The sequence below is a fragment of the Vitis riparia genome, chromosome 1, assembly GCF_004353265.1.
Source record: "Vitis riparia cultivar Riparia Gloire de Montpellier isolate 1030 chromosome 1, EGFV_Vit.rip_1.0, whole genome shotgun sequence".
Taxonomy (NCBI): Eukaryota; Viridiplantae; Streptophyta; class Magnoliopsida; order Vitales; family Vitaceae; genus Vitis; species Vitis riparia.
Window position 1 is genome coordinate 4,167,264 of NC_048431.1, and position 13,817 is coordinate 4,181,080.

The 13,817-nt window shown below is 36.0% G+C and overlaps 2 protein-coding genes across 4 annotated transcripts; one reads left to right on the plus strand and one right to left on the minus strand.

The window, feature by feature from the left end:
• The first annotated feature begins 1,483 nt into the window (after positions 1–1,483).
• LOC117924771 (repressor of RNA polymerase III transcription MAF1 homolog) lies at positions 1,484–5,790 on the plus strand. 3 transcript variants are annotated; one of them, XM_034843489.1, is made up of 11 exons: positions 1,484–1,603; positions 2,688–2,794; positions 2,886–2,956; positions 3,050–3,099; positions 3,685–3,758; positions 3,852–3,914; positions 4,285–4,372; positions 4,913–4,972; positions 5,069–5,148; positions 5,229–5,300; positions 5,395–5,790. In XM_034843489.1, the coding sequence occupies exons 2-11, from the start codon at positions 2,763–2,765 to the stop codon at positions 5,474–5,476; spliced, it is 672 nt and encodes a 223-aa protein (XP_034699380.1). In that variant the 5' UTR covers positions 1,484–1,603; positions 2,688–2,762; the 3' UTR covers positions 5,477–5,790. The 3 variants fall into 3 exon arrangements, with proteins under 3 accessions (XP_034699380.1, XP_034699389.1, XP_034699383.1); XM_034843498.1 differs by lacking the exon at positions 1,484–1,603 and adding an exon at positions 1,670–1,933; XM_034843492.1 differs by lacking the exon at positions 1,484–1,603 and adding an exon at positions 1,981–2,555.
• Positions 5,791–7,481: 1,691 nt separating this feature from the next.
• Positions 7,482–12,648, minus strand: LOC117923134. The gene is made up of 9 exons (XM_034841376.1): positions 12,002–12,648; positions 11,439–11,623; positions 10,253–10,431; positions 9,604–9,888; positions 9,453–9,511; positions 9,310–9,346; positions 9,125–9,196; positions 8,288–8,609; positions 7,482–8,122 (listed from the first exon to the last, which is right to left on the minus strand). Exons 1-9 carry the CDS (start codon positions 12,474–12,476, stop codon positions 7,760–7,762), a joined length of 1,977 nt encoding a protein of 658 aa, XP_034697267.1. The 5' UTR covers positions 12,477–12,648; the 3' UTR covers positions 7,482–7,759.
• Between the last annotated feature and the right edge of the window lie 1,169 nt (positions 12,649–13,817).

Sequence of the window (13,817 nt, forward strand, 5' to 3'; positions counted from 1 at the left end):
TTTTTTCTCTTTTATTTTCTCACCTTCTTTTTTATTCTCCTCCCTTTCATCTTCACCGTCAAACATTTTCATCCTCAAATTTTATTATTTTTAACATGTAAATAAATTTTTTTTTAAATGACAAATCAATGCAAGTCACCATTGACAGTACTGTATAGTGTGTTTTGTAATTATACTGACTTTTTACTTGCCTTCTTCTAGAACATTCTCTGGTATTTATGCTGCACCAAGGGTCCATGTGTTGCCTTCTGGTCGTAAAAAAATAATATTTCTTGAATTTGTATAGTCCTATTATACAAATTAATAGAATAGAAGCTTTATCACGAGGAAATAGAGCTTTATCACCTCATTCATAGATATCAGTCTTTGTTCGTGAACATCGATGCCTAATTTTTCAAATACATATGTTGAAGAGCCAATGACTAAGGAACATGGGGTCAATGATTTTTGCTCTCAAAGAATCCATTCTCTTTATAAACATTAGAACTGAGGATATCAGATAATTTTAAAAGGATTTTTAGTAGGAGTATTTTATCGTATTTTTAAGAAAATCATCTATTAAATATTTTTTATTTTTTTTAAATGTTATTAAAATTTTATTAAATATTTTGTTTTTTGGAAATACCGTTGAATGGATTCTTATTTTTTCAAGTGAACTCTCATCTTATATTAGAAGTGTTTTCTTAAAGCATTTTTTAGTAAAATGTTTTACGTATTAAGAAGGTATAAAAAAAATGATTTATATACAGAATAAATGACATAATTATTAAGGTAAAAAAAATGTGACATGATACAAATATATGAATAATGTGACTTAGATGCAAAAATATGAGTTGAGTACTAAAAAAATAAATAAAATAATTAGGTACTAAATCATGAAAAATATAACCTAATTATGGTACAAATAATGTTACCTTAGTATAAAAAAATGTGACATATATATTAAGGTATAAAAAATGTGATTTAGATTTAGTATACAAATAATATAACTTAGCCACGAAAAATGTGACCTTAAAATACAAAGTGGAAAAAAAAATGACTTAAGTATTAATATAAAAAAGTTAATTTAAGTCCTAAAATAATAAGATCCATATTATATCATATGATTTAGATATAAAAGTACGAAAAAGGAAACTTATATATTACGATACTGATTTCGATTTTAAAAAATATGATTTATGTATTAATTAAGATATAAAAAAATGTGACTTATATAGACAATCTAATTTAAGTATTAAAATATAACAAAAAATGTAATTCGGCATGAAAAATATCTTGAATATAATAAAGATATGAAAAATATGATATAGCTACGAAGAATGTGACTGAAATATAAACAATACGAGTAATGTATAAAATACATGACTAAATACTAAGACAATTTTTTTTTTTTTTGAAATTGGTGTATTAATCTCAAAATCCCACCGAACGCATCCCTGCCAGAAATGACCATACTCAAATTCAACCTCAGTCAGCCAACCATTATCGACCACGCGTCGCCATACCTCCTACAGATCTCAAACGATTTCTTAGAAAGCCCTACGGATACTCCAATCGGAACACTTCCGGAATTCCACGGGCTCCAGGCTTCTCCCAGGATAGGGTTAGTTCTTCTTATCATGCTTATTTTTTCTACTTTTGATTTTATCGTATGATTCATCTGCCACTCGTCCCGACAAATGTGTAGATTTTTTGTTTTATTTTATCAAAGAAAAAGCGTGTTACTTTTTGGTTGACCAAATTTTTTAATTTTTCCGGAAATTCAACCTCATGTTCTTTGAGTAATTTAATTTCCGGATTTGCACTATAGATTTTCATATTTATTTGGTAATACTGTTAAGTTGCGTTTGGATTTGTGGATTTGAAGGCGGAGAGTCCCATACTTGGATTTATGCCTTTATGAACCCCGGATTTGCCGCGGGATTTGAAACGGGTGGGCTAAATCAGTGTTTCAATTCTTTGAGATCGATTTTTGTTTCTAATTTGTGCACGATCCTTTCAGTGCCTTAAGTTTCTTCGTTGATTTTTTTTCTTTGGGTGTTGGAGCTGTCTTCTTCGTTTTTAACGGTTTGATTTCTCAAAGGGGTCTCTCTTTTTTCTGGAATTTGTCCACGTTGGGTTGTTGTATGGTTTGTATTCCCTGGATACATGCAAGCTGTTTGATAAAATGGGTGTGAGAATCTGATATATGTTCCTTTTGTTGAATTTATGTGAAAATATGTTTTTAATGCCTTGATGCTTTGTATTTATCGGTTTCAAGTTTTCAGATCCAAGGCTCGAGAAGCAACCGAATGTTAACCCAAGATGCGATTTTGTTGACTCCTGGCCTCCCCTTATAACATTTCCAAAAAATTGCCAACTTAATACTACTAACAAAGACTAAAATGAAAAATATGGGGATTTGCTTATCCACTCTATTGGAGTTTCATGGCTTTTCATTTTGGATATGCAGTCTTTTTAGTTTCTAAGTCAATTTTTGTAGATGGACACATTTTTCAATTGGTGAAATGTTATTATTTCTGTGAACAATACCTTTATCTGGATTTATACTACTGGTAAGACTATTTTAGGCTTTGCAGTTATCTATTTGTTCTCCAATAAGATATTCTACATCATGTTAGTACCTGTCTTTGCAAATTTTTGTAAATGCAGGCCTTTATTTATCTATATATTTTGTTGAACTGCAGGATATCTAGAGAGATTGTTGCTGCAAATAGGGATCAACCTTATTGAAATCAAATATCTGTTTGAAATACGTCAACATGAAGTTCTTGGAATACACTCCTTTGGATCGGTATTGTCAAACTGTAATAGTTGAAATAGGAACTTGATAGATGATTTCTCTTCTCCAACATGTTCTAAACTGTGATTAATTATTTCCTCAGTATAAATGATTTCTTAAGTCATGTAAATCTTGGGGAGCGAACCATTAAAGGATGCCTAGAGGCCTATTCCTGTAAGTATAGATGTATGAGAATTTTTTGCACATACAGTATTCGCTTTATGTGGGGAAGACAAATAATTTTTTTTTCTTCTTGTGTCTTTGTAGGCAAACATACGGGAACTGATAAAAAACTGTCTCTCAGTTTGGAGTATGAGGTAATTCAAATACATACAAATTTATTGCAAATTAAGTGTATAGTTTGGGCTCCCTAACCTTTATTCAAATTTCTAAGATTGGGTGAGCATATAAGTTCTTTTCATTTCTCTCTTTTGTTTAGTGTTTTTCTTATTTAACATTTATTTTTTTGCTTTGCAATTCCTATCAAATTGCTGATTTGGAAACTTCATTCTTTCTGTCATGATTCTTTGTCCTCTCTGATAGCACTCATTTATGAAAATTTACTCATCTTATGTTAATAAAAAGGAAAAATAAGATTTAAAGGGGGAAAAAAATGTATTATCTCTTATCTTTTAAATTATGCTATAAAAAAATCTATTATTCCTCGATTAAGTTTCCTTCATGTTTGTGCTGCTGAATTCTTCCTGTGCCTCTTTTACTCTATTACATTTTGGGTGACCATCTTTTCATGCTTAAGGAGGCAAGCCTTTAAAAATTTCATTATGAGACGTTCACCTTTTCATTTGTGATACTGCTACTAATTACTTTTTTTTTTTGGTTTCTGTCAGCATCTTTTGCCATTTTAACAGCATATTATCTGCAATTTGTCTTTCTCATTCCAGATTCTCGATTATCTTGGAAAATCTTCAGATACTGAATCTTCTTCACCGGCCGAATTTCTTTGCAGCAGATCCAGGTGGTGAATATTGCCTTGGTAGATTTAGGAAATGTATGTTGTCTTCCATGTTTGTTTAACCATATATATAATTTTTTTAATTCTTTATTCCAGCCGAAAGACATTGGTATACTTGGTTCTTACCCTGTATCACATGTATCCAGATTATGACTTCAGGTATCTCTGTATCTTTATGTTGTATCAAACACAATATTTCACAAGAAGCTGAAAAGTAGGATTATGGGCAATGCCATTGTCAGCTTGTTGGGCGATATGGCAACCCACTATATAATCCTCTCTTAACAGCATTGGGAGTGTTGTCAAAAGGTTTGACAGACGGTTCGGAGAACTGTTGCTCTAGGAGGAGCTGAGAGTTCAAGTCTCTCCATTTCCCAAAACTTTTTTCTCATTCACGTGGCTGGCTTGTGTCCTGTTCCACTTTGAATATATGGCTACCCCATTTGCATTCAACTGATGTATGATAGTTTTGTTGCTTTATTTCATTTTTATATATTACAATATTACCAATATCTTTGTCGTTCACCAGTGCGGTGAAAGCTCACCACTTTTTCACAGAGGAAAGCTGGGACAGTTTTAAGCAGATATTTGATGCCTACATGTTTGAATCATCAAAGGTATTGCATATTCGTGTTTTGAAATTGGTAAATTAGAATTTTCTCCAGATGTGGATACATTAATGTGTACCTATGCTTATTATGGGACTATCAGAAAACAGGAGGATGTGGTTTTCTTGTCATTTCATTGTCTTTCTTTCCCATTTCCCGCATTACATATGTTCCAAGCTACCTGTTACAGCATGATTATCTGTTACTCCAGGTGGTACAGTTCATGCGTATATCAACAGCAGCTACTTATTTAATTTAATTTGTTTCATCTTCTTTTTGAAATTATTGCAACTACCAATCCTAAAGCTGTTTTGTTGTTCTTCTCAAATTGAATGCTAAGTGTATCTTAACTATTGTATGCTGGTTGGCTTACTTTTTGACTTAAAGAAAAGTCATTGCTGGGCAATTTTGCATGTGTGCTTCTATACATTGAATGATACGTTGACTTATCATAAGCTTGAGTTTTTATGACCTTATGATCTGCTTCAATATGTTAGTACCTATGATCATAACAATATCAGTTTGATGTTTCTTCTCTCGCAATTGTAGGAATGGATTGAGGCAAATGGGGTCTCCCTGCTGGAGAGCTTGTACAAGGCTCTGGATGAGGTAAACTTCAGAAAAATGATTCTAGTGGTGCCAAGTAGTAAATTTGGAATATCAAGTTTGTACAAAGAAGAAGCTTTATGATATCTAATAATGCAGGTTGTAAAACTAGCAGAATGTGACATATATAGTTACAATCCGGACTCTGATGCAGACCCATTTTTAGAGAGGGGAGCCATGTGAGTTTTTGAAATTTCATCCCTCAAAACTGCTGACATATAACTTCAAATTATAACTTGGGTGTTTCTGAATTTCTCAGATGGTCATTCAATTTCTTCTTCTATAATAGAAAGCTAAAACGTGTTGTGAGCTTCCGATTCTGCTGTCTTAGGTGGGTTTAACATATTGAACTTTCTTTAATACCTGAATTTGCCCGACAAGTACCACAATTTCCTTTTGGCTTCACAAAATTCTTTTTGTGGCAGTAACTTGATGGCTGAGGGATTTCTCATAGATGAGTTCTGTAACGAGGAAGATGGGGAAATATTTGATGATATGGACATGTGAGTACTGCCCTGAGTATGATGTTAATGTTGTCAACACCCCCTATATTCTAATGTGGTTAGTGCAGCTTTAAACCTTGTTGACCCTGCAAGGACTGAGTGGTAGTTGTAACTTCTCTCCTTCTGTGCATACAATTACTACACTCGTAGGTTAGAAGTCTCTATTGTAAAAATTGTATTTCCATAGGATTCCCTGTGTATGTTATGAAAATATGAATGTAATTATGTCAGTCAGACTGAAGTCTAGCTTGTGAAAATATCTAAGGTGAGTGATGCTTCTATGGCAAAGACATTGATTTTCTTCTCTGTTTCCTTAAACATTACTGTTCATTGTCTATTTTCCTTAATCGTTCATCACTTTGTACCAACTCTTTCGTTGGTGAGGGCAACAAGGAGCAGAGGGGGTAGTTTTGTTTTGTTGAAATATGTAATTAGGGAGATTTGCTGAGCTGCAAAGCAGTTACGAGCAGTTCAAGACTCGACTAGATTTCAAGGGTTGGAAATGGTAATCCTGTTAAACAGGGAAAAGGACTTAAAAGGGCATTCCATACAAAAGCTGGCCGACTGAAGCATGAAGTCTTTTTTGGGTTGTAGATAACCGTGCTTAATATGTAAAAATTGCTGCTTATTTATCAAAGTTTATTACTTAATTATATAAGCTATGCGCTTATAATGACCGACTCTGGAAGTCTTCCATTTCTCCAAGTTTCAATGCCATGACCTTTCTTAGGTTCGGAGGAACCGCATTGAGAAATTCCCTTGAGAATGGACACTCGTGCTTGTGAGGCGTGAGAAAAATTGCTTTTTTTTTTTCAATTGTATGTGCAGGCTCAGTTAGTAGAGATGTGGATGTTTGTTGGAATGTCGTGTTGTAGCCCCATGGGAACCATTTGGGGTTTTTATTTTTGTCTTAAAGGTTTGATACTATTCAAGATAAATGTCTCGCTTTCACTTCCCCAGAGAATGAATAAAGGACTTTGCAGATATTTTGACTTCTATTTAGCTCCATTTTTAATTTTTTTTTAATCTGGGAATCCCCGCTGTTAATATTATTTTCATTTAGTTTGGTGGCTTGGTTCATGAAAAGAGGAAATGAAACATAAACTGTGCAAGTCCACATGCCTCTACTTGTTTTGTCGTGTGTGAAAATTGCAGAAGTGAAAGGTAACGAAAATATCATCTGTTTTTTTCGTCTCAATTATTAATTCTAATGAGAGAAAAAATAAACAAAGGAAAAAGCTCCAAGGACAGGTTTCTACGACTTGAACAATTAAACCCAAGGCTTATAGGTATGGTGGAACCAAATTTTCCAAGGGTACAGGGAATGCGCGGGGAAACTTCATATGCTGAGCTAAAGGCTGATTAGGACAGATGGGATTTGCACGTAGCAGTTCTCTGTTACAATTGATTGAGCCGACAGTGCATGTGGACTGAGTAAATCCCCAAGTTCTGAAAATTGGACCATACCGGATGGCTGGGACACTTGGAGTTGGCTACTGGCTACAAAACAATTGTCATTTTCACTACCACGTCGCGTTGGATTTCGCTTGAAACCATTTTGTTGGTTGTTGGTGAGAATGTTTGATTCTGCCTTTGATTCAATTTTTCCAATCAACTGCCAATTTTAGTTTTAAGGAAAAAGAAAGAGTAAAAAAATTATATGAAATCTGCAGCATGTACTGAAGTTAAGATAACCCTACAAAAGGGTCCGCGACACCATGGCAATTAATAAAAAGGACAGCTAAATTAAGCATCCGAATTACGAAAGCACCAGAAAGATTTGCCCGTCATTTTTCTTGTATGGCTAACCATTTCATAATGAATTCCTGACTTTGGAAACACACTCCATTACTTTGCTCCTGGAAGCAAGAAACTAAAATGATAACCAGGCACTACCAAAAGAAATATTTTGAGCAGAAAAAAACAACTTTCAAACGCATACCAGGGGATGATGTACAAAAAAAAAAAAAAAAAGGAAAACAAAAAAAGGATAAAAAAATAGGGAAGAGTTGGAATGATGCAAACAAAAATACACTAATTCGCTTTTACTATACAGAGATAACCACATCCATTATAGAAAGGCTAGCAGCCCCCAACTCAAAATGGTGCTTTGCGCCACCTTGGTTTCTTACCCTCATTGGTAAGGGGTACAACAAATTTTAAGGAGAAAATAGACTCATTTTATAATCTGTTTCTATTCTACATTCCTTGATTCCACTGGCTGGAAATATGTTTGATTCATCATGTATTGATGTTGCTGTTATTTGTAGAGCCGTTCTTCTAACTGCTACTTCTGCCTCTTTCTTATTGATGAAAATAGCGTCACAAACACTCCCTCCCTTTGGGGGTGGTTTGCATAGAATATCCACAGGACAAGGCAGAGCATGACCCCTACTGAAATAAGGCCCAATCCTGCATCCACCATCTGGAGATCATGCTCCAGTGGGTGACAGTACCTTGTCTTGATTTCACGGAAAGTATCCTGCACAAAATTGCAATTCTGAAGGCTAAGTAATGGTGGAGTGTAATGCTCAAGAGCAAAACTCTCGTTAACTGCGGCCACCAACTGTGTGTATGTGTCCTGCGTCACCCTCCCTTCATTGTTGCATAACCCAAGTTCTGACTTGGTGCATACGTAATTCTTCCAAACCTGAAAATTTTAATGCAAGTAGGCAAATGGACATGTCAGAATTTCTTGCACTAGTCCTGGATCAGTCATTGTGTCACCATCTTTGCAGTATATAATATGTTAAAAGAAAAGGGAAAAAAAAAAAACCAAAAATTCTGATAAAACTAAGAATACAGGAACACATACCACAGAAGCATTTTCCATGGACACCTCTATAGATCCACACTGACGATCTTGTAGGTTAGAGTCATATGGGTAACAAAGGGGCGGCATCAGAGGTCCAGATTGATTGTAGAAATTTAAATCAGTCGGTGAAGGATTGGCATTTGCATAGGTATATATAAATTGATTGACAACGTTTACAATATTAGTGACGACTTCTTTACTTTTGATCAGTGTCTGGTTTGAGGTTCTCTGGTCAACACATGGAAGGATGTTGCTAAGAGCAGACTCTGATTGGGGATTGTCCATCCATTCTCCCATGGCCATGCAGGTGTCAGTTATAGCACTGAAAGAAAACATCATGCACAATTCTGTCAGGAAATGGAATTAGCTCGTTTTATTATAGACATTGCCTGAGGCCCAAAGATCCAAACAGAAAAAGGTACATACGAGTTTGTGATTCCAACTATTATGACAATGAATTGGAAGTGAAATTTTGTTCTATAACAAACAAGATAAAATGAAAACAGTGTTAAAAGAAAAGATAAATCATAACCAAGGCTGTAGTGAACTGCAGTTGACAACAGAATCTAGAAAAAAAAAATGCCCAAACATGGTCTACGAAATGAAAGATGGACCACCTAGTGATGATCCAGGTACAAGATTGTGAACAAGACTACAGATGGTAGAGAGATCAGATATCTTCAGTGGTTGTCATGCAAGCAACTTTTTGAGCATACATTGAAGGGGATTTTTTTTTTTTTATATAAATATAACATTTGGATTTCTCTATTTATAACAACATCCAAACTCCAAAATAATACTTGTAAATGGTGTAACCATCTAATAATGATAGCTTACTTGTTAAGGATTACAAAAACTCCACAAAGCATGAATGTGATTACCACAAGTAACCATCCACCGACAATGAATCTGAAAAAAAATATAATGCTGGCGTTAGAAACATATACTGAAAAGCATCCAGCAGTTGGAAAGCAGGTTATTTAGAAGATGAATTGTAAACCCAAAGGAAAAGTAGAACTTACACGTGAATTGCATGTTGGTGCCCAAGGATAGACAGGACTGCAATAAAGCAGGTTGGTTAGTTGCAGACAGATAAGAGATTCAAGTATATGAGCTACATTAACAAATAAGATTTTTTTCATTAGGATTTTTCGATAATACATACAAAAGCCAAGCAGAGACAGGAGAAGCATTACAGCTGCAACAGTGATCAAAGCTGACCGCCTGCAACAAGGAATTAAAAATTGGCTCACAAACTCTGCGAATATCAACAAAATGCTAAATTAGATGGCACTACCAAGGTCACGAACACATACACAGCATTGAATACTTTTTTTATTTTGGCAGAATTTTCACTTGTCTTTTCTTTCAGATCGTTTGCTGCTTTGTTTAGATCCACGTTTAACTTGTCAATATCATCGTTGACATTTGAAGGAAGCAAAACTTGGGCCACCTTAATAGTCTTTGCAAGGGTGAGATACTGTGTGACATTTATTAGGGTTTGTACAGTGTAGTCTGACTGGTTTACAACATAATGCAAGGTATGCAATGCTTCACGGTGAAACTCATCCTGCCCGATTGAAAGTAGAATACATCCAATCCTGAGAGACAAATGATACAGTGATATTTGTGAGAGCAAGGAAGGGGAAAAAAAATAGATATATTAATTATGGGACAACACAAAGTGAATCAATATCTGACAAGTAGGAAGAGCAAGCAGGGAAATATTAACTAAGGAACAACAAATAAAGTGATTCAATGTGTGATAAGTAGGAAGGTCAAGCATGAAAAATGTTGAAAACTAATGAAATAAACAATGGTTACAGTAATGCACCAGATTAGATAAAATGGTAAACCAGGGAAACTAGTGCAACAAATCAAATAAAATGGTACATAGGAGGAAAAGGAGTCCACAAGCAAATAATATAACAACAGTTGTAAAAAGTTTAGAGTTCAGATGATTACGCTGCAGCACAAGTGAAGAGAATGAGCATAATAAGAGAAACCCTTTCTGAATGGTCTGATCCGTTGCCTTTGGCGTTTATTCTCCATCCACAGCAATAATGTACCACAAGAGCCAAGCCAAAAGAAACAAGCCACAAGAAAGCAAGAATGAAACCAAAAGCACCTGTAAATCCTACAGACTGCAGATGAAATGGTTAAGATACTTTTAAAATAAGTTCCCTCTAGTCATTTAGCCACAGGCTCTAGTTTGAAAGTAGTTCTTAATGAAAATGCAAAATGCAGCAAAAACAGAAAAATGTTCATAAAATGATTTCCAGGTAAAGAATTTTGAGCTAAAACACAAGCAAATAGTGAAACGACTATACACGCTTTTTCATACAATAAAAACTATGTTTTTTAGACACCACTGAGATTCTACCATGCATTCCCATTATATACTTCGACACCCTTTTATTGCAGGTTATGGGATCAGTGCCCACGAGTCCCTTTAATGAAAGGTGACACTCAGTTGGCATTCCACTGTGGGTGTTTCTACTGTATACTTTCACCTTTGGAGATGAAAGTTTCAATAGGATGCAGTCTGATTTCTATTGATCGCCCCATCATACTATTCAAGTAAAGAGATTAACAAACCGATAAAAAATGCTAAATTCAATTTATCTGAAGTAAGTTTCCTTAGACAGTTCTTTTAATCACCAGATATGGATGTTCTATTTACTCACGAATCAATCAAATCCTATTTGGATGCAGAGAAGATAAGGAAAAAGGAGCCAAAAAGGAAAAGACATTACAAGGTGAAGATAATATGTAAAAATTAAACAAAGAGCATGCTACTGACCAGGTTATATTTTTTTTGTTCAATTCTCTAACTAATAAAAAAGGAGTAAGAGAAGGACGAGTATGAAAAGACAAATGAATTGGCTACAGTTTCCAAGAAATTAGAATTCTCATTTTCAGATTAAACAGTTCTTTCTCTAAAGCGTCTGCATGAAAATTCTAAAACCAAAATTTGGGCATAACAGTACCAGCATTTCTCCAATTCCGATCCAATATAGATCGAAGACAACCATGAATGCCCACATAAAGGACTTGAGGTAGAAATTTAAGAAAAATAACTCTATCGCTATCACATCTGAACAAATCGATCAAATTACAGCCAGAATGAGAAAAAGGAACTGGTACTTACTGCCCAATAGTGCCTATTTGTGATGTCCCAACCACCTCGATAGCGCTTAAATCCACGAAGAATGTCTGGCCTATTCGTCCTCTTTGCCGCTAACACTAGAGTGCTTTGAGGCCCATTGTTTGCCGGTCCTGGTGCTTGCGCTCCCCTCGATATTTCACCTTTCCATGACCCTAAATTCTCTTCTCCTGCAGACACAACATCAAGAAAAATCAAGATTTCGCAATCGATTTCAAATCAGATAATAACACGAGAGAGGGGAAAAAAAGAAGAAGAAGATGTTTACGTCTTCGTAATTAAGCATTGTTAGTTTGTCCATGTTACATAAGATTTACTACGCATTTGGTTGCAGCGTCAAATCAGGAAAAAGTAAACCAAAAACGAAAAAGCAGCTTAGCTCACCCAAGCCTAACAGTTCTATTCCTTTCTCCTCTAACTCCAAAAACTTACAGAAAACACTCTAAGAATCGTCATTCTAATCCCTTCTCCTTTCCCTCATTCCCTCCGCACCAAACAGAACCAGAAGAAACCAAAAGAAACCAAAAGATCAAAAAACGTGAACAAACCTAAAATGAAGTTGCTGCGCCAATCAAGTGAAGGAGAAATGGCCGAAATTGAAGTGAAGAAGGCGAAAAGGAGAAAGAGGAAGGAGAATTGAGCAATGGAGATCTTCATTTGCGGCTCCTCTGCAATTCTCAGAGCAGAACCGGCAAATGAAGAGCATCGTCCAACGGATGCCGGAAGAGAGACTAGAGAGAGAAAGAAGAGATTAAGGACAATTCTAGGGTTTCCATCAAAATCATTCTGTTTATAGAGAGAGAAAGTCACATGAATGAGTGATGAAGGGAGCCAAACGGAAAAGGCGGGTGTGCCCAGTAAAGCAGCGGTAGGGAAAATTATACCCCACTCTTGCTTTTTACTTTCGCCCCCAACATCATTACAATACTGTTGGACAATTGTGCGCGGGAAGTCGTGGAAGTAGTGCAAAAAATGCCACAGTCCCCCTTGTCGTTTCTGCTTTTCCTTTCCCAGCTTTTCCATTGATTGGATCCCCTCCTTATCAAACCCCTTCGATTTTCAGTGAATTGCATTTTTGTTCCCACACCTTTACCGATATGACGACAGTGCCACTCCCTGATTGACTGAGACCCCCCTCCTCTGGCATGCATCAGTAAGCGAGATTCAAGCCCATTTTGGTAAAAGAACAACACATACGGAGTCGGCAACTGAATCTAACTGGAAATTAAATTTGACTTATCATGGTGTGTCACAATATTACATCTGAATGGTTAGAAAGATAAGATTTAGTGGCGATCAGATGGAATGGCATCCGAATTATCTGATCACGTTCTTATTTTTGACTTATCCAGTTGGACTGTGACCAAAATCATATTATAAGATTTTTTTGGTAATGAACCATATGTATATAGCATATTAATACGTATGAGAGTAGGAGACGGGGGGGAAAGCAATGGGCCAAGCGAAGCGTACGTTATTGTTTGTGAGACCATTAACTTGGCTTTTCGGTTCGTTAATGGAGTTGGTTGGAGGGTGGAGGTTGATTGGTGGGCGTATGAGGATCAACACCGTTTTGCTCACTTTTCTTGAACAGGGAAAATGGAAGCGAGGATGCGACAAGGGTGATGCGGCTTATTAAATGCTGAATCATGGAATTAGGTACACAAGCCAAAATTGGCACGTAAACGTCCATTCCCTTGTCAAAGGTTGAAAATGAAAGCGAAATGCAGCGGTGCCTTTTTATCGACATTTCCACCTTTGTTAGGTTGGGTGGGGTTTCCATTTTATTTTCTTACTCACCGCTTACCAGCTGCGTGGCCAATTTGCATGGGAATGGTAAAAAAAATGTTGAATTACTGTGATTTTACTCGAAGGGCGCGAAAGGAAGGCTCGGAAAAAGGAGCATGCGATGCATTTCTTGGTGGGTACACAAGGGGAGGTTTTAGGAAAGTGTATTTATCTTTTCTTGCCTTTTTCTACGTTCCCTTTTTTTTTTTTTTTTTTACAAATATTTTAAATTTTCCTGTTTGAGAAAGTGGCTTGTGAAATCATCTCTCTTGGGTCTTAGTGACATGATGGAATCAGGCCAGCTTCAATCCAAGATAGTCAAAAAAAGAGGCCAAAATAGCTCATTTATTTCCCCACGTATGAGATGAATCGTGGTCACCCTCAGAGCCATCTCTGCTCTCCACGGAGCCTGGAACCATGTGAGTTGTTGGTATTAGTCAATGTTAGGTGCCCACTCCCCATGCCCCTCAAACAGAACGGCCTCTGTCCATCGTACAGAGCAATGCGAATGAGACCAACATGCTAATGCCACTTGGATCGGATTTCAAGAAGGAAAAAAAACTCTCCTTAAACTAC